Here is a 21,398-nt window from a genome sequence, read left to right on the forward strand (position 1 = left end):
AAGACATTTGACAAGGTTTCTCATGGTAGACTGTTTAACAAGGTTAGATTACATGGAGAACAATCTATTTGGATACAGAACTGAGTCGAAGGTTAGAGACAAAGGATGGTGGAGGGTTACTTTTCAGACTGGACCAGTGGTGTGCCACAAGGATCGTTGCTGGGTCCACTGCTTGGTGTCATTTATTAAAATGATTTGGACGTGTATTAAAGGGGTATGGTTAGTAAATTTGCTGATGACACCAAAATTGGAGGTGTAGTGGATAGTGAAAAAGATAACCTCTGAGTACAATGGGACCTTGATCAGATGGACCGAGGAATGGCAGATGGAGTTTAATTTAGATGAATGTGAGGTGTCGCATTTCGCAAATCAGGGCAGGACTTTTACACTTAATAGTAAGGTCCTGGTGGGTGCTGATCAAAGAAACCTTGGAGTGCAGGTTCATAGTTCCTTGAAAGTAGTGTCACATGTGGACAGTAGAGTGAAGGTATTCTTGCCTTTATTGGTCTGTGCATTGAGTGTAAAAGTTGGGAGGTCATGTGTGGCTATACAGGACATTGTTTAGGCCACTTTTGGAATACTGCGTTCAATTCTGGTCTCCCTGTTGTAGGAAGGAAGTTGTGGAACTTGAATGGGTTCAGGAAATATTTGCAAGGATGTTGCCAGGGTTGGAGGGTTTGAGCTACAGGGAAAGTCTGAGTAGGTTGGGGCTATTTTCCCTGGAGCATCAGTGGCTGAGAGGTGACCTTAAAAGAGGTTTATAAAATCAGGAGGGGCACGGATAGGATGAATAGCCAAGGTCTTTTCCCCAGGATAGGGGAGTCCAAAACTAGAGGGCATAGGTTTAAAGTGAGAGGGGAAAGACCTAAAAGGGACTGAAGAAGCAACTTTTTCACACAGAGGATGACACATGGGTGGACTGAACTGTCAGAGAGGAAGTGGTGGATGCCGGTATAATTGCAATATTTGAAAAGCTTTGGGATGGGTATATGAATAGGAATGGTTTAAGAGGGAATTGGCAAGATGCTGGCAAAAGAGATTAGGATATCTGGTCAGCATGGACAAGTTGGACCCCCAAGTGTCTGTTTCCATGCTGTACATTTCTATGACTCTAACTAGAGAACTGCCAATGTAGCACCTTTACTTAAAAAGGAAAAGGAGACAGGCTTCCGAACATCTGTTGCACAGACAATGTTAGAATCTATAATAAACAATATAATAGTAAGTAGACATATATAACATGATCATGCAAAGTCCAGCATAGCTTCACAAAGGGGAAATGATGGTTGACAAATTTACTAAAATTCTTTGAGGATGTAACAAACAAAACAGATAAAGTGAAAACAGTGAATGTAATATATTTGGATTCTCAGAAGGCATTTGATAAAATACCACACATTATCGTACTAAAGAAGATAGAAGTACATTGTGTTGCAGTTAGTACATTAGCATGGATACATGATTTGCTAACCAACAGAAGAGACTTGAGATATGGGGAGCATTTTCAGATGGCAACCGGTAACTAATTAGAATGCCACAGGGATCAGTGCTGGTGCCACAATTGTTTACAATGTTAATGATTTACGTACGGAAAGTGAACATACTGACGCCAAGTTTGCAGATGACAAAAAATAGGTGGGAAGGCTAGTGGTGAGGATAACGCAAAGAGTCAAGGCATCAATCACAAATTTTTTTATTAGCAAATTAAACACTCATCTCTCTGCCTTGTTCTCATGATTTACTGTAATATTCCAGTTTTATGTCAAAAATTAACTTGAATATTTCTAAAGGAATTGGTCTCAAAGATTTCTTTGGCAAGATGAAAAGTTGAGCTCCTCTGTGTTTCTTCATGTTTCAAATTCTTGTCACAGAGGACAAGTTCTTCTCTGCAGTGCCTCCAGTAATTGAATCTCAATTGTTTCTGGGCCACTGCACATGGATATCATATTCAGGATGTGATTTAATCAATCAGAGAACTGTGCAAATTGTCTGTGACTTCCATTTGGCTGTACTCTACTGTTTTAGCTATGAGCTTAAAAATATGTTGCTGGAAAAGCGCAGATCAGGCAGCATCAAAGGAACAGGAGAATCAACATTTCGGGCATAAGCCCTTCTTCCTGAAGAACGGCTTATGTCCAAAACGTCGATTCTCCTGCTCCTTTGATGCTGCTTGACCTGCTGCGCTTTTCCAGCAACACATTTTTAAGCTCTGATCTCCAGCATCTGCAGTCTTCACTTTTTCCCTGTTTTAGCTATGAGTTCAACATTCAAATAATTTTACTGACTGCTGCTCTAAATTGAATGGGAATGATGAATATTAAATTCAATAAAGTTCCAGGTTTCTCTTCAGGTTACCCATATTAATTGCTACACCATTTTTGAATGCATTATCCAGTTTTGTTCCCAATGTGCGGCACTTCACATTTTTCTACATTAAATTCCAAATCCTTTGTTCATCCTGTCCAAACTGCTTTATAATTCTTTTCAATTCCTGCTTTGGGATAATCACTAAAACTTAGCAAACTTGTCTCGAGTGCTTGAACCCAAGTTAATTGATGCCAGTTAGAAATGATAATGGTTTCAATATGGACACCTGGGACACTACACTTATTGCATCCAGCTATCTCTGTATAATTCACCAAAAGTGCTTGTTGTTTTCTATCTTCAAATTCATGTAAAACTTTTACCAGTAATCTTACAGTTTTGATTTTTAACTATTAGCCTTTCACGAGGAACCTTTTCTAATGCTAGTTACAAATTAAAGAGTTATACATTGCTGATAGGAGACAATAAGTCAAAGCTTTTTGTCTTGCATTCATCAGGACCAGGATGCAAGAAACAAACGGGAGAAAAAGGGACACTAATTTATACAACATAACAAGATGCTGCTGACTATTATGGCCATTGTTAGCATAGAGATGTAACACGAATAGTTAATTGTCAATCTTACTTCCCAGTTCAGGCAGATAGATTCTAATTGGTCAGGGTGCTGCCACAGAACCGCAGCAGAGACTGGTGGTCCTCATGACCCTTTTTATCAAAAGAAAACAATTAACCACTGTGGAATGGGATTTTGCTCCCTCAAAATTAAGGGACATTGTTAAGCAGGATCTTTCGTTTCTATAAAACCGATAGCCAATTAATGTCACCTTTGATTAGTACTAAGCCCGTTGATAGCTATTTTTATTATATGCTCAGCACAAAGCTTTATGTTTGACCTTTCTTGAAAAGTTCTCAGTTCTTTGAAATTAGCCACTTAAAAATTTCCAAATGCATTTACAAGTCTTCCTTACACTGCATGTGTTGTGCCATCACCCAATTGTGTAGCAGCCTGTAGTTTTCTGCTGAGCCCTTCACCATTTCCACTAACAAATCGTAGGCTGCTGCTCTGGAGGAATGGGATTTACACTTTGGTTGTTGTCTGTCCTTCAAGCTTGGAAGTAAGAACAGGAGATTGAACACATCTCTTAGGAATTCCTACAATAAAAGCACAGGAAATATTGCTTTGGATCTCCGTAGTTAGCAAGCACAAACAAAATGAGCTGACGAAACACACTAATGTGCATATGTATCTGTAAACTGGTTATACAGATTTAAACAATATCGTTTTAATGGATATGATTCTTGCTCCGTACTTCATCCTAACTGACACAACACTATTGTTTGCCAACAGTAAAACTGTTAATCTCTATAATTAGGCTGCACATGCTGGCTATTCCAATTTTACATTTATTTCATTCTTATTTTTGTTATTTAGCCAATAAATTACTAGAATTATATTCTTAACAATAAGCAATACTTACATAACTTGAAAAATTACAAGATGAACAACCTAAATAAATCTCACTGAGTTCACCCATAATTTTCTTTTCATTCTTTGGATTTTGTCATCCCCTACCTCATGACCAACTTGGTTTCAATATTTGGAGATGCCGGTGTTGGACTGGGCTGTACAAAGTTAAAAATCACACAATACCAGGTTATAGTCCAACAGGTTTATTTTGAACCACTAGCTTTTGAAGCGTTGCTCCTTCATCAGGTGGTTGTGGAGAATAAGATTGGAAGATACAGAATTTATAGCAACTGTTTACCAGTGTGATGTAACTGAAATTATATATTGAAAGAGATCTGGATTGTTTTTAAGTCTCTCATCTTTTAGCATGACCATGTTGGATTCAGTTCTTTCATATGTAAATCGGAAAACTTTTTTAAAAAAGTTACATTCTCAATTGAACTTTAACAATGGGTGTCATGTTGGCCCAGATAATGTATTGAAGGTGTGAGTTTCCCGGTGAGGCTGTCTGTGCCAACATGGTCAGACTGATTCTAATCTAAAAGACAGATTTACAGAATCTTATATGGATTCATGTAAGTAAAATGTAATTCTGCAAGTACAAACTCACTCCATAAAATTACATGTAATTTTATTATACGCTCAGCAAAAAGCTTTATGTTTGACCTTTCTTGAAAAGTTTTCAGTTCTTTGAAACACATAAGTTTGTGGGGTGAATTTGTACTTGCAGAACTACATTTTGCTTTGCTCAAAAACTGCATGAATCCATAAAAGATTCTGTAAATCCGTCTTTTAGATTAGAATCAGTCTGACCATTGTGGCACAGATGGTCTCACACAGGGAAACTCACACCTTCGATACATTATACATTGTTAAAGTTCACTTGAGAATGTAACTTTTTAAAAAAAGTTTTGCGATTTACAGATGAAAGAACTGAAACTAACATGGTCATTCTAAAAGATGAGAGACTTAAGACAATCCAGGTCTTTTTCAATATATCCTTTAGGGAGATGTAAAGGATCTGAAGTGGGTACAGAAACAGTAGGCTAAGATGTTATCAGAGATCAAGGACATCTGTTTTGAGGGGATTAGAAAAGTCAGAACCATTTTTCTTCAAAACAAAGAGGACTAAGTAATAAACTATTCAACATTTTTTGAAGAAGAGAGGTTTTGATGAGCAAGTTAGGGAAAACAAAATCCCTTTGGCGCGTGGATCCATTAGTGGTCATTGGTTCTAACTCATCAGAAATGGAACAGTTTTCTATTTGTTCATGCAATGTGGACATTGCTGACCAGGCCCACATTTATTGCTCATCCCCCAATTCTCAGACAGCAGTTACAAGTCAACCATATTGCTGTGGGTAAGGAAAGCCAATTTCCTTCCCGAAAACCAGGTGGGCTTTTACAACGATCAATGGTCACTATTAGTCTAGCCTTCTTCTTTTAATTACAGGTTTTTTTTTATTGAATTCAAATTGCACCATTGGCCAAACTGAGATTCGAACCTATGTCCCCAGAACATCAGCCTGGGGTTCTGGATTGCTAGTCCACTGACATATCCCTAGTACACCAAATTCCTCCAAACAGATGGGAGAGGAGGTGGAACATTTTCACTCAGAGTTGCTAGGGCCAAGAACTCACTATCTAATAAGATAGTGGAAGTAGATTCCATAAATAATTTTGAATGAGACTTCTACAGGTATTTAAGCATGATGTATTTCAAGGATCTTTAACGTAAAGCAATGATGGAGGACCAAACAAGGCTGCTCAATTAAAGTGGTTATACATCCACATCGACCCAAGTGGCCACTTACTGTGCTTTATCACTCTAAAATGCTATTTTCATTTACCTGCCCTTCTCGAGAGAATTTAAATGGAGGCTTGTGCTTTATGACCACCGTGCAAAGTCGCAGAAGACCTGTAAGTCCATCATCTTCAATGTTACTATCCTGCTGATCAAGGATTTCCCTGCTACATAAAAAAGGGGAAGGGAAAGAAAAGAAATAAATATGCAATAATACAATAACAATGCAATCCTGAGAAAAGCTTTTAAATTTATGTTGACCAACCTGCGAATGCAGTCAGCAAGATGTCTTGCCAAGGCATCCAAATCTAGCAGTGTTGTCTGCAGAAAAAAATTGATAATAACATATGTACATAATCAACATAATCATAACAATGCCTTTAAAGTAGCAAAATATTCAAAAAGGTACTTCAGAGAAGAATTAAGTTTAAAAAAATATTAAAAACCACATCTCATAAGGAAACATCAGATATAGCCAAAAGCTTGGTCAAAGAGGTAGGTTTCATGATGTTTATTAAAAAAGGACAAAAAATGGTTGAGAGTAAGAAAGGTTCAGGGAATGAATTCCAGGGTTTATAGCCTCAAGAACTACAAGGCATGGTGGCTATTAGTGTAGCAATTAAAATCAGATGCACAAAGCTTGAGACTCTACCAAGAGCAGTCTATAATGTTCTCTGAATAACTGCATTAAACAAACTGTATGATTCAATAGCTGCAAGACTACTCAAAATTAACAATGATGTAAATACTGTGAAAAATCCTCTGCCATCATTCATGTTGAACCAAAGGATATACCTCTACGATATTACTCCTTGTGACATTTAACACATTATCAAGTTACCTAATTTCTACTGATTCAATAAATCCAACTGTAAATGTATAAATTCTGGCAGATCCAGTGGATACTTCAAGCTCAAAGACCATGACTTTGAAAAACTGCGCACAACATACCAATGTAAAGTTAATTATATGACATAATGAAGATAAGATTGCAACAATATACTTTTAAATGCTGGGAGTTAAATAAATGCTGCTTTCAAATAAAGAAATTAACAAACGTTATTAAATTTTTGTTAAAACTGATGTAAATTTAATTTAAAAGTGAAATGATACTGTTGAATAAAAGGGAATGGAAGCATATTATAATATTACTGGACTGTTAATCCAGAAGCCTGAAAAAATGCTCTGCAGAAATAGTTCAAGACTCACCACTGCAGCTAGAGAATTTTTTCTAAAGTGCAAAATATATCAGGAATAAAAACTCTCATTAATGATCTTGAAACAATAAGAATGTGTTTAAAATAAAAAAAAATTGGTTCACCAGTAGCCTTTAGAAAAAGAAAAATCTGCTGTATTAATTCAGTCTGCTCTACCAGATATGACTAGATATGACTCCACATTTACAGCACTGTGTTTGATTCTTAAATGCCCTTTTCAAGAGGTCTAGCAAGCCACTGAGTTGTATCAAACTGTCAAAGAAAGATCAGATAGATGACCTAAATGTTGGTCTCTGACCAGAGGTACACTGCCATGTCAACCCTCCAAACTCATCTTCATTGAGATTTGGGGACATGTGCCAAAATTAGGAGAGTACGACATAGACCAATTAAGAAAATCTGATATAGTTGTCTCATTTAAATATACCTTACAGCCAATGTCCGAGACTTCTCCATTACCATCCGTGGGTACAGTTGCCCAAGTAAGACAGATGAACCAGAGCACAGTGATATACACAATCAGAAAGAAGTCAACAATGTTTATTCCAGATGCCTCAATACTGGCTTAACAGAAGAAAGGAAAATATCGGACTTCTCCACGTGAAGAGGCAAAGGGTTAATTACACATCTACTCTAAGAACAGCTACCAAAAATGTCAGTGATGTCAGATTATGAGGAATTGGAGATTGATTAGGAAGGGTTCTCTTATACCATCCATTCTTTACAATTATTTAAAGTTCACTTACAATAGCACAGATCGTATGTTAGTACTGTGACTGATGGTGACCAGACACACAGAACCAAAAGGCAAGTGGCAAAGATGGCTGGAAGAAAAAAGCAGAGGCAGCAGAGTGCTATAGAAGAAAGACAAGGTGAGTCCAGTAGGAGGTGGAGGGTGGGCAAATAGAACCTGAAGAGAAACACGGTGGCAAGAAACTGAGCTAGACTTCAGAGCCTACCAGAACAATGATCCGCAAAGAGAAAAAGCCCATGATAAAGCTAAAAAAAGAGTGTTGGAGAAACCACACAGCTAGGTACTCAGCAAGCACCAAGAAAATTGATCAGTGATTGTTAGATTTCTGTCAAACATAAATCTTTGTGGGGAGAGATAACTGCATAAGAAAGAAAAGCAGGATGTCAATCACCATAGCTCTGCAGCTATGATGGCAAGTTCTTTGTTTTCATCAAAATTGCAGGAGCATACAAAAGGTCCTGATGAGTCAGTACATTGGAACCATGGGGTTTAGCAGATACCACACTGCTTCAGACCGAAATCAAAAATCAGACCATGACAAGGCCAAGAAACCTTTGCACTCAAGCAGTGTCAACATTCTCACCTGAAATGACAACATCCAATAATATAATTAAAGCTTTGAGGAACAGGTACTGTTGAGGAAGCAGGGAAGGTGCAGAAGAACTTGGATAGGTGAAGAAGTGGCAGATGAAATACAATGTGAGAAAGCAAGCAGTTCTGCATTTTGGTAGGAAGAATAGAGATGTAGACTATTTCCTAAATGGGGAAAAGCTTTGTAAATCTGAAGCACAAAGGAACTTCGGAGTCTGAGTTCAGGATTCTGTTCAGGTTAACATGCAATTTCATTGTGGAGTTAGGAAGGCAAATGCAATGTTAGCATTCATTTTAAGAGGGCTAGAATACAAGGGCATGGATGTACTGCTGAGGCGGTATATGCTCTGGTCAGATCATACATGGAATATTGTGAACAGTTTCTAAGAAAGAATGTGTTAGCATTAGAGGGGGTCCAGAGAAAATTTATAAGAATGATCCTGGGGATGAAGGGTTTGTCACATGAGGGCCAGTTGAAGACTTTAGGTCAGTTCTGAGTTTAGAAGGACAAGGGGGATCTCATTGAAACTTACAGAATGTTAAGAAGTCTGGATAGAGAGGAGGTGGAAGAGATACTACCATTAGTGAAAGAGACTAAGACTCAAAGGCATAGTCTCAGAGTGAAGGGATGATACTTTAGAACTGAAACAAAGAGGTATTTCTCCAGTCAAAGGATGGTGAATCTGTGAAACCCTGCCACAGATGATTGTGGAGGGGAAGTCATTGAGTGTCTTTAAGACAGATAGACAGACTCGTGATGAGTAAAGAGATGAAGAGTTATAAGGCGTCAGGAAAATAGGGTTAAAAAATATATCGGTCATGATCAAACTGTGGAGCAGACTCAAATGGACCACGAGATTCACACGGATGATCCCTGGAATGGTAGGCCTAACATATGAGGAACGGCTGAGAATCTTGGGATTGTATTCATTGGAGTTTAGAAGATTAAGTGGAGACTTAATAGAGACATACAAGATAATACATGGCTTGGAAAGGGTGGATGCTAGGAAATTGTTTCCGTTAGGTGAGGAGACTAGGACCCGTGGACACAGCCTTAGAATTAGAGGGGGTAAATTCAGAACAGAAATGCGGAGATATTTCTTCAGCCAGAGAGTGGTGGGCCTGTGGAATTCATTGCTGCAGAGTGCAGTGGAGGCCGGGATGCTAAATGTCTTCAAGGCAGAGGTTGATAGATTCTTGTTGTCTCGGGGAATTAAGGGCTATGGGGAGAATGCGGGTAAGTGGAGTTGAAGTGCTCAGCAGCCATGATCGAATGGCGGAGTGGACTCGATGAGCCGAATGGCCTTACTTCCACTCCTATGTCTTATGGTCTTAAATGGCCTAATTCTACTCCTGTACCTTACAGTCAAGATTAGAGTGGTTCTGGAAAAGCACAGCAGGACAGGCAGCATCCGAGGAGCAGGAAAATCGACGTTTCGGGCAAAAGCCCTTCATCAGGAAGGGCTTTTGCTGAAACATCGATTTTCCTGCTCCTCAGATGCTGCTTGTCCTGCTGTGCTTTTCCAGAACCACTCTAATCTCCAGCATCTGCAGTACCCACTTTCACCTCCTGTATCTTATAGTCTAACACATTTTTCAGTTCAAGATGAAGTGGCATTAGACAACACAAGATTAATTGGCACACCAAAATACAAGAGAAACAGTTTTTTTAAATTCACTCACAGGATATGGATATTGCTGGCGACAGCAGCATTTAATGCCTATCCCTAATTGCCTGGAGATCTGTTAAGAATCAACAACATTGCTGTGGATCTGAAGTCACATGTTGGCCTAAAGGACATTCATGAACCAGATGGATTTTTCCAACAATCGGCAGTCTTTTTTTTTAAGTGACTTTAAAGGTCACCATCTGTCTCACGGAATTTGAACCCGGATTCCCAGAACATTACTTGGGTCTCTGGATTAACAGTCAAGCAACAATGTCACTAGGCCAATGTCTTCCCAAATGATTTACAAATGATAAATGATTTAAACCACTTTACATATGATTGTCAATATGGAAGGTGAATAGAGAGGCTACATGGACCACATTATATTAGGGTTGCAGGATGAAGCTTTATTTGAACTTTCACAGTCTAAAGAAGATCGGACATTACTCTAAGCAATGTATATTGGTTGAATATCAGATAGCTGAAAATGTGTTGCTGGAAAAGCGCATCAGGTCAGGCAGTATCCAAGGAGCAGGAGAATCGACGTTTCAGGCATGAGCCCTTCTTCAGGAATGAGGAAAGTGTGTCCAGCAGGCTAAGATAAAAGGTAGGGAGGAGAGACTTGGGGGAGGGGCATTGGAAATGCAATAGGTGGAAGGAGGTTAAGGTGAGGGTGATAAGGTGAGGGTGATAGGCCGGAGTGGGGGTGGGGGCAGAGAGGTCAGGAAGATGATTGCAGGTTAGGAAGGTGGTGCTGAGTTCGAGGGTTGGGACTGAGACAAGGTGGGGGGAGGGGAAATGAGGAAACTGGAGAATTCTGAGTTCATCCCTTGTGGTTGGAGGGTTCCTAGGCGGAAGATGAGGCGCTCTTCCTCCAACTGTCGAGTTGCTATGGTCTGGCGATGGAGGAGTCCAAGGACCTGCATGCCCTTGGTGGAGTGGGAGGGGGAGTTGAAGTGTTGAGCCAAGGGGTGGATGGATTGGTTGGTCCGGGTGTCCCAGAGGTGTTCTCTGAAATGTTCCGCAAGTATGAATACCAGATAGGCTGAACTTTGTAAGCAGAACAGATTTCTTATTTCAGGTGACAGAGAATTTCCCTGCGGTCAGCACGCTGACTCTGACTCAAGCCATTTCATTAATCAGAGGTCTATTAACACAACCAGAAGACAACAACCACAAAGGAACAGGATGCCATTCCCATCTTCAATTCTTGTCTGCATTCCAGCATGAAAATTCCACATCGATGCCAACCGTGCCCAACCAGCAATGCTGAACAATATGCTTACCGTAATAAGATAGGCCATCATGAGGTGATTTGCTGAAAAAGCAATAGGACATTTCAAATTTCACCAAGAAAGTTTCAAAACCCATCACCCAGGTTGTAACTGTCTAAGAAGTAGATACTTCCGAGGACCATAAGATATTTTTCTCAGGCAAAGTGGAAATAAAATGGTGACAAGAAGTTAATAAAAAAGCTATTCAGGAGAAAGGATATGCTTATGTCTAAATTGGATCATTCCACTATTTAACGTTCAGAAATTGTGGATCTACGTAAGTGGCAGCTGAAGACTGCAATGGTGTCTTCCCAGCAAGCTATGGCAACACCCAAATGTCTTTCCAGTGTAGAAACCATACAAATTATAGAGAAATAGAATGCCTTGGTGAAGCTGTGAATTCAAGTATCAAAAGGGGCTGAAACAGGTCAAAGTTAAACAAGAATTGGAACTGAGTAACTCAAAAAGACAGTGAAGTTAAAAGCACAGTTATTATTAATTACACATTACTATCAAGCTTCCGAAGATGAAAAAAAGAGGTAGCATAAGATTTCCCAACGTCCTGTGCAGAGACAGCATGTGTTCACAAGAAGTTTATAAAATGAATTGAGATACAACATAGGAGGAAAAAGTCTTCCTTTTACAAAAATAGTCAGAGCTCCAAGAGCACCATAAATTGTTAGCTGAGGAAAACTTTCTCCTATAATTCATGAATGATGATCCTGTCTGTATAAATGAAACCTGAGGTGGAGATCAAATATCTTCCTTTACATGTACAAAAAACAATGAGAAGTAAGTTCTTTTAAATAACCCTGATCATCTGCAGAAAGCAGATGAACTTTTGAAATAAAGGCTTAGATATACATGTGGAGGAAACAATTTGCTTTTCAGCCTGCAGAAAACAGAGCTACAACCGGAATTTCATATAGATCCTGGTCCTGAAATCTATATCTTTATCACAAATGATGCACTTCTAATTTCTGAAATAGTACTGAAAATGACTTGCCTACAGAGAATTTACTGCCCACTCTATTCTCGCACTTATCGTCCCAGGAAATGACAGAGGTGAACATTAATCCTATTCACCTTCTAAATGAGATGAGAATACTGTTGGAGGTCAATGTCTCAATCAAAAAAGATTAGATTGGCAGGTGAGGGGAACTGAAGTTGAGTTAAACATTTATACTAAATGTTAATTGTTAGAAGAGGAATAATTCAACGAATGGAACTTCTGAAAAAAAAAGTGATATTGGCACTTGAAACGTTAACTCTGCCGTTTTTTTAAACCACAGATGCTGTCAGGCCCACTTGGCCAGCATTTTCTATTTTAATTCCAGACTTTCAGCATCCTCGGTATTTTATTTTTATTTCGGTGTCCTAGATCCAACTACTTGGAGGTGCCGGTGTTGGACACGACCACCTGATGAAGGAGTGACACTCCGAAATCTAGTGCTTTCAAATAAACCTGTTGGACTACAACCTCGTGTTGTGGGATTTATTAACTAGATCCAATTAGTTTGTTTGTTTCATCAAAGACCTTCTTTCTATCAATAGTGCCAGAAGTGAGATGTCTGCTGATTATTATACTGTGTTCAGTTTAATCCACAACTCCTCAAACCATGCCTTCAAGCTATAACGTTCAGATAATAATCCAGAGATTGCAATCCTCTGGGACATGCTTCTTAATTTATTTCATGGTACTCTCCAAGTATGACCTCTAACCTACTACTTTCCCACACTGCTGGGTCCCACATGGATCAGAATCATTGAATTATTACCACAATAACTTGCAAGCTTAGGAAAGCCCTCACTCTGATAGCAGGTAGAAAATGTACTATCTGGTACTCTCAATCTTGTTTACAAAGAATCTCAACTTCTGATTACTGAATCCCCGACAACTGCCAGATCACATCCTCCTTTCACCAGCCCTTCAGTTTGGACAGCTATCTGCTCAAAAGATGCTATGGTCAACATTCTGCACTTTAGTCGAAAAGTGTGGCATTGGAAAAGCACAGCAGGTGTGCATGTGTGTGCACGCATCCATGCCTGTGTGTGTGTGCGAGTGTGTATGGGTGTGCACTCGCGCACGTGTCTGTATGGGGAGGAATGAGTGATCAACAGGAGGGTGGGAGTTAGGGTTGGGAGAACGGTAGCTGGGAAGTCGATAGGTAGATGCAGGTGTGGAGGTGGTGATCGGTCAGAGTGGAGGGTGGAACAAATACGTGGGAAGGAAGATGGACAGGTAGGACAGTTCAAGAGGGCAGTGCCAAGTTGGAGGGTTAGCTCTAGGATGATGTGGGGGGTGGGGGATGAGGAAATGTGAAATTCTGGACTTTAGTTCTATCCTTGTAGATGAAAGATACATCGTGCCTTCTGAATAATTCAGTTTCTGTAAATCCTTGGTCTCTGTCTCACCCAGGCTCCACTTAGTCTGCCTCTATTCCTGATGAAGGGCCTTTGCCCGAAACGTCGATTTTCCTGCTCCACGGATGCTGCCTGACCTGCTGTGCTTTTCCAGCACCACTCTAACCTAGACTCTGGTTTCCAGCATCTGCAGTCCTTGTTTTTATCCACTTAGTCTACAGACTACTAATCACTCCAATTCCATTCTGAACCTGTGACTCTTTGCAAGGTATGACAAAGTATGGATAAAGTTAAAATTCACAACATCAGGTTATAGTCCAACAGGTTTATTTAGAAGTACAAGCTTTTGGAGATCTGCTTCTTCAACTAGCTACTTAATGGAGGAGCAGCATTCTGAAAGCTTGTACTTCCAAATAAACCTGTTGGACCATGACCTGGTGTTGCTTGATTTTTTTTTAAACTTTGCCCACCTCAGTCCAACACTGACACCTCCACAAAGTATGGATAAACTGTCCAAATAATTCTCCTTTGTGTACTCTTTACTCCAACAACTGAAATTTGGAGACTGATAAACTGACTGTAAATTATGTTCACTCAGGCAAGCTCACTGTTCATGATGCAAGTTATATGCACAATCTGCTATGCCAGAACTTAGCAAAGGATACATACATTATCTTTCCATTACATTTCGTTACTTTTTTCTTCTAAAAATTAACGTGAACTAAATACAAACAATGGACAAAAAATGTAAACACTTGCTGCTTAAGACCTGAATCTTCAAAGATACGAGGCATTTAAAATTAACAGAAAACTCGGGAAAAGGTGGAGGAGTGGCATTATTCATTAATATTACCATAATAAAAAAGAATGACTCAAGATCCAGAAAACAAAATATGGAAACAATTTGGGGTAGAAATGAGAAATTATAAAAAAGAGACTTGTGCGAATATACAGGCCCCTTAACAGCAACCACATAGTAAAGTGTAACATTAAGGAAGAAATAATTAGAGGCTGTCAAAATGGCACAGCGATAGTCACGGGAGATTTTAATCTACATGCAGACTGGAAATATCAGGTGGGCAAAAGTACCCTCAGATGAGGAATTACTACATGTTTTCTAATAGAATAGGTTTTTTCAACATCATGTTCTGGAGTTGGCTGGAGTAGACCTTGTACTATGCAATGCTATAGGATTAATTAATGATTGCATTGTGAAGATCCTCACTATATAGCAGTGAGTGTAATATTAATGAATTTTACATTCTGTTTCAGGGAAAGATAAGTGGGTGTAAACCTTCATTAAAAAATTAAATATGAGGAATTATGAGGCATGAAAACAATCTAAAGTAAACTGCTATTTGGATCAAAGGACAGGTCAACTATGCAGATACCTGTATACTCAGCAGATACTTTCCAACAACTTAAGCAAAATTCCAAGGGACAGACTTGCCATCAGTGGTTAAGTACAAATGTCAAAGGGAGTGTAAAACTAAAAAAAGAGACATATTATTGGACAATGACAGGTGACAGGTCAGAAAAATGGAGAGGATATTCAAAAGAGATAAAAAAAAGGAAGAAACATTAGTTCACATTAGTATTCAATATAGTGGACACCATTAACATCCCAGAAGAGGTGGTAATTCAGGAAATGAAAGTGAGGAACTCAGAAGAATCACAGAGACGTGGCACAGAGTAACTGCTGAAGCTGCAGGCCAACAAGTGCTTGGGTCCTAATGGACTTCATTCTAGAATCTGAAAAGAAGAGGCTAGTGAGATAGTTGACGCATTAGTTTTAATTTTCCAAAACACCCTTGCTTCAGGGACATCCTATTAGATTGAAAGTTAGTGAACATAACTCACTTCAAAAAGGGAGACACCAGCAGGTAACTACAGACCAGTTAGTTTAACATCTATCATAGGGAAAATGACAGAAGCTGTTATTAAAGAAGTTACAGCAGACACTTGGACAGGTTCAAAGAAATCAGGCACCAATGGTTTTGTGAAAGGGAAACCAGGTTTGACCAATCTATTGGAGTTATTTGAGGTGGTAACATGTGCTATGGATAAATGAGAAGCAGTGACATTTATCTTTCAGCCCCCTGGCCCACAAGCCTCATTCCTAATGCTGCCGGACCTGCTGTGCTCGTTCAGCACCACACTCTTGACTCTGATCTCCAGCGTCCGCAGTCCTCACTTCCTCTGAGACAGTAGTGTATTTCAGTTTCCAGAAGGAATCTGATAAGCTGCTATACCAAAAAGGTTACTGCAGAAAGGGACAGCACATTGACACCGACAGAGGATTGCCGAGCTAATTGGAGGTATATCATTGGTGCTTTCTTTTAAAAACAGGTCAGCAAGATAGGTATCTCAACTGTTCACAAGTTTATACAAAAGTATGATGGAGGGGGATATGGTTGCTTAATAAATATGCTGATAGCATAAAGAAAGGAAAGAAAGCAAGTTAAGGGAACATAGGAAGCTACACAAAAAATATATATAGGAAGGTTAAGTGAAAGGAAAAAGATGTGACAAGTGGACTATAATGCAGAAAATGTGAAATTGCCCATTTTAGCAGGAAGACTAAAAAAAAAGCAGATTATCTCGATTGAGAAAGTTTGCAGAGCTCTGATATGTAGAGAGGCCTGGGCTCTTACATGCTAATGTTACTACACAGATGTAGCTAGTCATTAGGAAAGCTAACAGAATGTTATCATTTATTGCAATGGGAATTGAATATTTCAGTTATATCAGACACTTATGTCTACATCTGTGCACGACATCTGTCATTTTATTTAAGAAAGGATCCCATCGTGATTCAGGGAAAGTTCACTGACCCGGAGTGGGCCTGTTGTCTCATGAGAAAGGATTGGACAAGTGAAGCTTGCATGTGTTGGAGTTTAGATGAGTAAGAGATGACTTGACGGAAACACAAGATCGCGAGAAGTCTTTGAAGAGAAAGTGAGGACTGCAGATGCTGGAGATCAGAGCTGAAAATGTGTTGCTGGAAAAACGCAGGAGGTCAGGCAGCATCCAAGGAGCAGGATAAAAGGTAAGGAGGAGGGACTTGGGGGACGGGCGTTGGAAATGCGATAGGTGGAAGGAGGTTAAGGTGAGGGTGATAAGGTGAGGGTGATAGGCTGGAGTGGGGGTGGGGGCAGAGAGGTCAGGAAGAAGATTGCAGGTTAGGAAGGTGGTGCTGAGTTTGAGGGTTGGGACTGAGCCAAGGTGGGGGGAGGAGAAATGAGGAAACTGGAGAAATCGGAGTTCATCCCTTGTGGTTGGAGGGTTCCTCGGCGGAAGATGAGACGCTCTTCCTCCAGCCATGAGATATTATTCTAAGAAATTAAGAAGTGCTAATATGCAATGCTAGTTCCTACAAATCAAAACAGATTTGATTACTCTCCTGGCTTACGTCCAATTAATGTGTGGGTCAGAAACTAGACAAGAAACTATCAGAAAAGTAAAAATCAGATTCAACTGAAGATAAGTTTGCTTTTGTATTCTCTCATATTTTAAATGTTCATCGCCACTTTCAAATAATGAGCTTTAAATCCTTTTACAAGATTTAACATGATGAGTTTGGTCCATGTTTTATTTGCACGCCTGGGCACAAATTGCTCAAAAATGTTTCATAATCCACAAAATGGTAAAATACAATAGAAAAATAATCAAAGGGTAGAATTAAAATAATTTTGACAATACATGCTACATCTGTAAATCATAATATTCCTGGTAATATTTTCAAGCCATGTGCAGAATAAATATGTGCTCTAATATCAAGATAAAATGTGGATCAACACCAAAAAGAAAATCAAAATACAAATACAGAACATGTCCAGAGGTGTGAAAGAAGAAAGTATGTCAGCTTCAGCCACTGACATAGTGAAGATGCTGACCACAAATGATCATATTGACTAAATTATGTTTATAATTTATTATGACGACATGAGAACTCAGGACCTCGAGATTTTAAGCTCAGAATCATAACACTATATTATCACAGATAAAAAAGGCATCTGTTTGTTTTTATATTGTGACTCACATTTTAATTGATTAATAAGAGAAACGTTGAATTTGTAGCCATGGTTGAAGACAAGAATCTTTTGTTTCAATCTTACAAGTTCAAAATAGGAAGAATTAAGGAGCTCTCTCTTTTAAAATTAAAGAAGATGGGAGAAAAAAATTTATTTGGTGTTTTTTTTTGAGTTTGGAGTTTGAATTGTAAAGAGAATAGCTCACTAATTTCTTCACATCAACAAATGTAATCAGGCAGAAATGAAGTGCCTCTGAATTTGGAGATAGGTACACTTGTATGAATTGGAGGCTGAAGATCAAAGAAATGCAGAGTCCCTGTAAACTAAAGGGAAAAGTACAACTGGAAATTGGGGAAGAGACCACTGAGAACAAAGAAAATGGAACTCCAGGAGGAAGAATGGCTGTGGAGGGTTGCTTTTATTGCAGTGGCATTTATTCCACCCACAGGAACCTAAAACTTTTCACGAACTTCCTTAAAATGTGCTTTTATACAATGAATATTTTTGGAATCAATCTTCCTTTTATATGTCAACAACATTTGCTGCAGCAAAATGAGATCTGTGCTATTAAATGGCTCAGAAATCATCTTGTTAACTCTTTACAATGTAAGAACTCTGAACTATTTACTAGTTCAATCTTTTTAACAACTCCTCACTACTGCACTTGGAGTATTGCACACAGTTCTCGTCACTGCATTATCGGAAGGATGTGGAAGCTTTTGAAAGGATTCAGAGGAGATTTACAAGAATGTTGCCTGGTGTGGAGGGAAGATCTTACGAAGAAAGGCTGAGGGACCTGAGGTTGTTTTCGTTAGAGAGAAGGTTGAGAGGTGACTTAATTGAGACACGTAAGATAATCAGAGGGTTAGATAGGATGGACAGGGAGAGCCTTTTTCCTCGGATGATGATGGCTAGCATGAGGGGACATAGCTTTAAATTGAGGGATGATTGATATAGGACAGATGTCAGAGGTGGTTTCGTTACTCGGAGTATTAGGGGCCTATGACACACTGCCTGCAACAATAATAGACTCACCAAATTTAAGGGCATTTAAATGGTCATTGAATAAACATATGGATGATAATGGAACGGTGTTGGCTAGATGGGCTTCAGATTGATTTCACAGGTTGGTGCAACATCGAGGGCCAAAGGGCCTGAACTGACTGTAATATTCTATGTTCTATGCATGCAGTCTTGAAGTTTCAAAGAGAGACTGGGAGCAAGTACAGTGACAAGTAGGAATGTCAAGAGAAGGAGGAAGTGAGCAAACAGGAATCTCAAAGAGGGAAGTGGCAATAGGGAAGGAAGGCATAGTAAACAGAAGTGCTGACAGGTTTCAAGAACTGACTGGAGTAGAGTTTGATTGTTAATTCCACCAATTTCATATCTCTTTAGGTAATGCTCATTAATTTTCTGACATGGTGGAGTCTACCAAATCTTTGTTCATGAGCTACAATAGCAGTAAACCTCAGTTACCTATCAGGAATAATGCAACTGTTAGCGACTAGGTGCAGGACACTATGTGGACTGTTTGGGACTCTTATGATACAATGGTAATGTCCCTATCCCTAGATCAGGAGGCCCAGTTTCAAGTCCCACCTGCTCCAGGAGGTATGTAATAATATCCTAAACAGTTTGTCTAGAAATAAAAAAAAAGTGGACTGTTTGAGGAAGGTTCTTGTGGCTCAGTAGCAGTGGCACAGCAGTAGTGGCCCTACCTCTGGAACAGAAGACTCAGTTCAAGTCCTAACCGATCCAGTAGCATAATATCACTGAACAGATTGACTGGAAAAATATCCAAAAACGTAACCTGAAGGCGTTTTGTGGCGCAATGGTAGTGCCCCTATCACTGAGCCAGTGGCCTGAATTCAACTAATAAACAATATTCTTCAAAAATGTCTAGCTGGAATTTTGACATCACCTTTACATCACTTAAAATGGAATTTACATGCCCCAAACAAATCTGGCTTAAAAGTGTATCCAGCATAAGAATTTCAGAATCATAGAGCTGGGGGAGGAGGGGGTGTGGTGTCAGTTAAATCTATTGCCTGGTTTGTGATGCACAGTGACAGCAACTGTGACAGTTCAGTTCCCACACTGGCCAAGGTTACCATGAACCTTCTCATCGTGCCCCTCGCCTGAGGCGTGGTGATCTTAACGTTAAACTCACCACCAACCATCTCTTGAATGATATGCTGGTGTGGTACAGTGGTAATGTTCCTATGTTTGAACCAGGATGCCTGGGTTCAAGTTCCACTTGCTCCAGAGGTGCTCATTGAACAGGTCAACGAGTAAATACCTAGATGGACTGTTTCAGGGTTATGGTGGCACAGTCATAGCCCCTACCTCTGTCATAGCATATCTGAACAGAAGGTTGCAAAATATCCAGACAGACTGCTTCATGGGTTCAAAGCACCATGGTAGTGTTCGTGCCTCTGGGCCAGGTAATGGAATCAAGTCCCACCTATTTCAGACGTGTTAAACATACCTGAACAGATTGATTAGAAATACCTAGATGGACTGTTTTATCAGCTTCCTGTGGCACAATGGTCATGACCTTACTTCTGAGTCAGGAGACCCAGGTTCAAGTCCCACATGGCCCTGAGGTATGTAATACCATCATCGAACACGTTAATTAGAAATGGCTACATTCTGTATCTTTGGCGGCTCTTGTGGAGCAATGATATTGTCCTTAACTCTGGGCCACAAGGCCAGCATGTATATCTCCAGAGGTAAATCAAAGCATCTTCCTGAATAGGTGGATTTGAAAATATCTCAATGGACTGTTTTCTGGGTCAGGAGGCCCAGGTTCAAGTCCCACCTGTTTCTAATGTATATTGTAACATGTCTGAGCATGATTTGAAATACGTAGTTGGACTGGTTTATAGAGGTCTGTGGTATAGGGGCAGTATTTCCAAACATGAGCCAGGAAGCCTGGGTTCAAGTTCCACCTGTTCCAGGAACATGTAATAACATTGTTGAACAAGTTGTTTATTGGGTTCTTCTGGTGCAGTGGTAGTGTCCCTACTTTTGATACAGATAGCCAGGGTTCGCGTTCCACCTGCTCTCGAGGTGTATATTAACAGCTCTAAATAGGTTGATTATAAAATATCCAAATGGCCTATTTTGCAGCACACAAGCATGCAGCTTAGTGGAACAGTGCTTAAGATAAATATAAAAGAATGTTCAGATAATAAAAATGAGGGACTGTCAGCAATTGCAACAGTAGGCTATTGGTCCATCATTAATTGTCAATATTAAGGAACAAATGAACTCATAACTGCATACCTGACTAGCATCTTTTACATGAATGTTATCAATCAGTTTACAAAGTAACCAGAAATATTCCTTGCAACCTGCTCGCAACAGTGGCTCCTCTTCATAATCCAACTCCTGAAAAATAAAATAGAATAGTTTTTAAATTGCAGCCACTGTTAGTGAGTTAAAGTTAGTGAGTTTCATTTTCAATTTAAAATCAGAATTAAAGTAGGCAATTTAGCCCATCGAGCCTGTTCCACCATTCAATATAATCATGGCTGCTTGAACACTTAAATGCCTTTTACCCACACTATCCCATAACCCTGAACATCAACAGTAATCAGAAATCTTATCAATCTCTACCTTAAATGTACTCAATGACTGAGTGTCCACTGCCATCTGGTGTAGATAATTTAAAAGATACTTAACCCTTGACGCAAAAATATTTCTCCTAACCTGGTCCTCAGTGATATTTCCATTATTTATAAATTGTGCTGCTGGTTTTAGATTCCTTAGGCATAGAAAATATCTTCATATATCTCCACTCTCTATCCCTTTCATTATTCTGTAAGCTTCAATACGATCACCTCACACATTCTTCTAAATCAGAGCAAGCACGAGCCTAGCTTGTCCAATCTT

At 39.4% G+C, this 21,398-nt stretch overlaps 1 protein-coding gene across 4 annotated transcripts in view; it reads right to left on the minus strand.

The window, feature by feature from the left end:
- Positions 1-21,398, minus strand: part of usp34 (ubiquitin specific peptidase 34) — a 367,536-nt gene that overhangs the window by 119,706 nt on the left and 226,432 nt on the right. For all 4 annotated transcript variants that reach the window (XM_072581002.1, XM_072581003.1, XM_072581001.1 and 1 more), the window contains 4 exons: positions 20,790-20,894; positions 5,863-5,918; positions 5,644-5,764; positions 3,294-3,477 (listed from right to left, as the gene is read on the minus strand). In XM_072581002.1, the coding sequence (XP_072437103.1) occupies positions 3,294-3,477; positions 5,644-5,764; positions 5,863-5,918; positions 20,790-20,894 (466 nt within the window). The remainder of the gene's footprint in view (positions 1-3,293; positions 3,478-5,643; positions 5,765-5,862; positions 5,919-20,789; positions 20,895-21,398) is intronic.

The sequence above is a fragment of the Chiloscyllium punctatum genome, chromosome 11 (genome assembly GCF_047496795.1).
Source record: "Chiloscyllium punctatum isolate Juve2018m chromosome 11, sChiPun1.3, whole genome shotgun sequence".
NCBI classification, from domain to species: domain Eukaryota; kingdom Metazoa; phylum Chordata; class Chondrichthyes; order Orectolobiformes; family Hemiscylliidae; genus Chiloscyllium; species Chiloscyllium punctatum.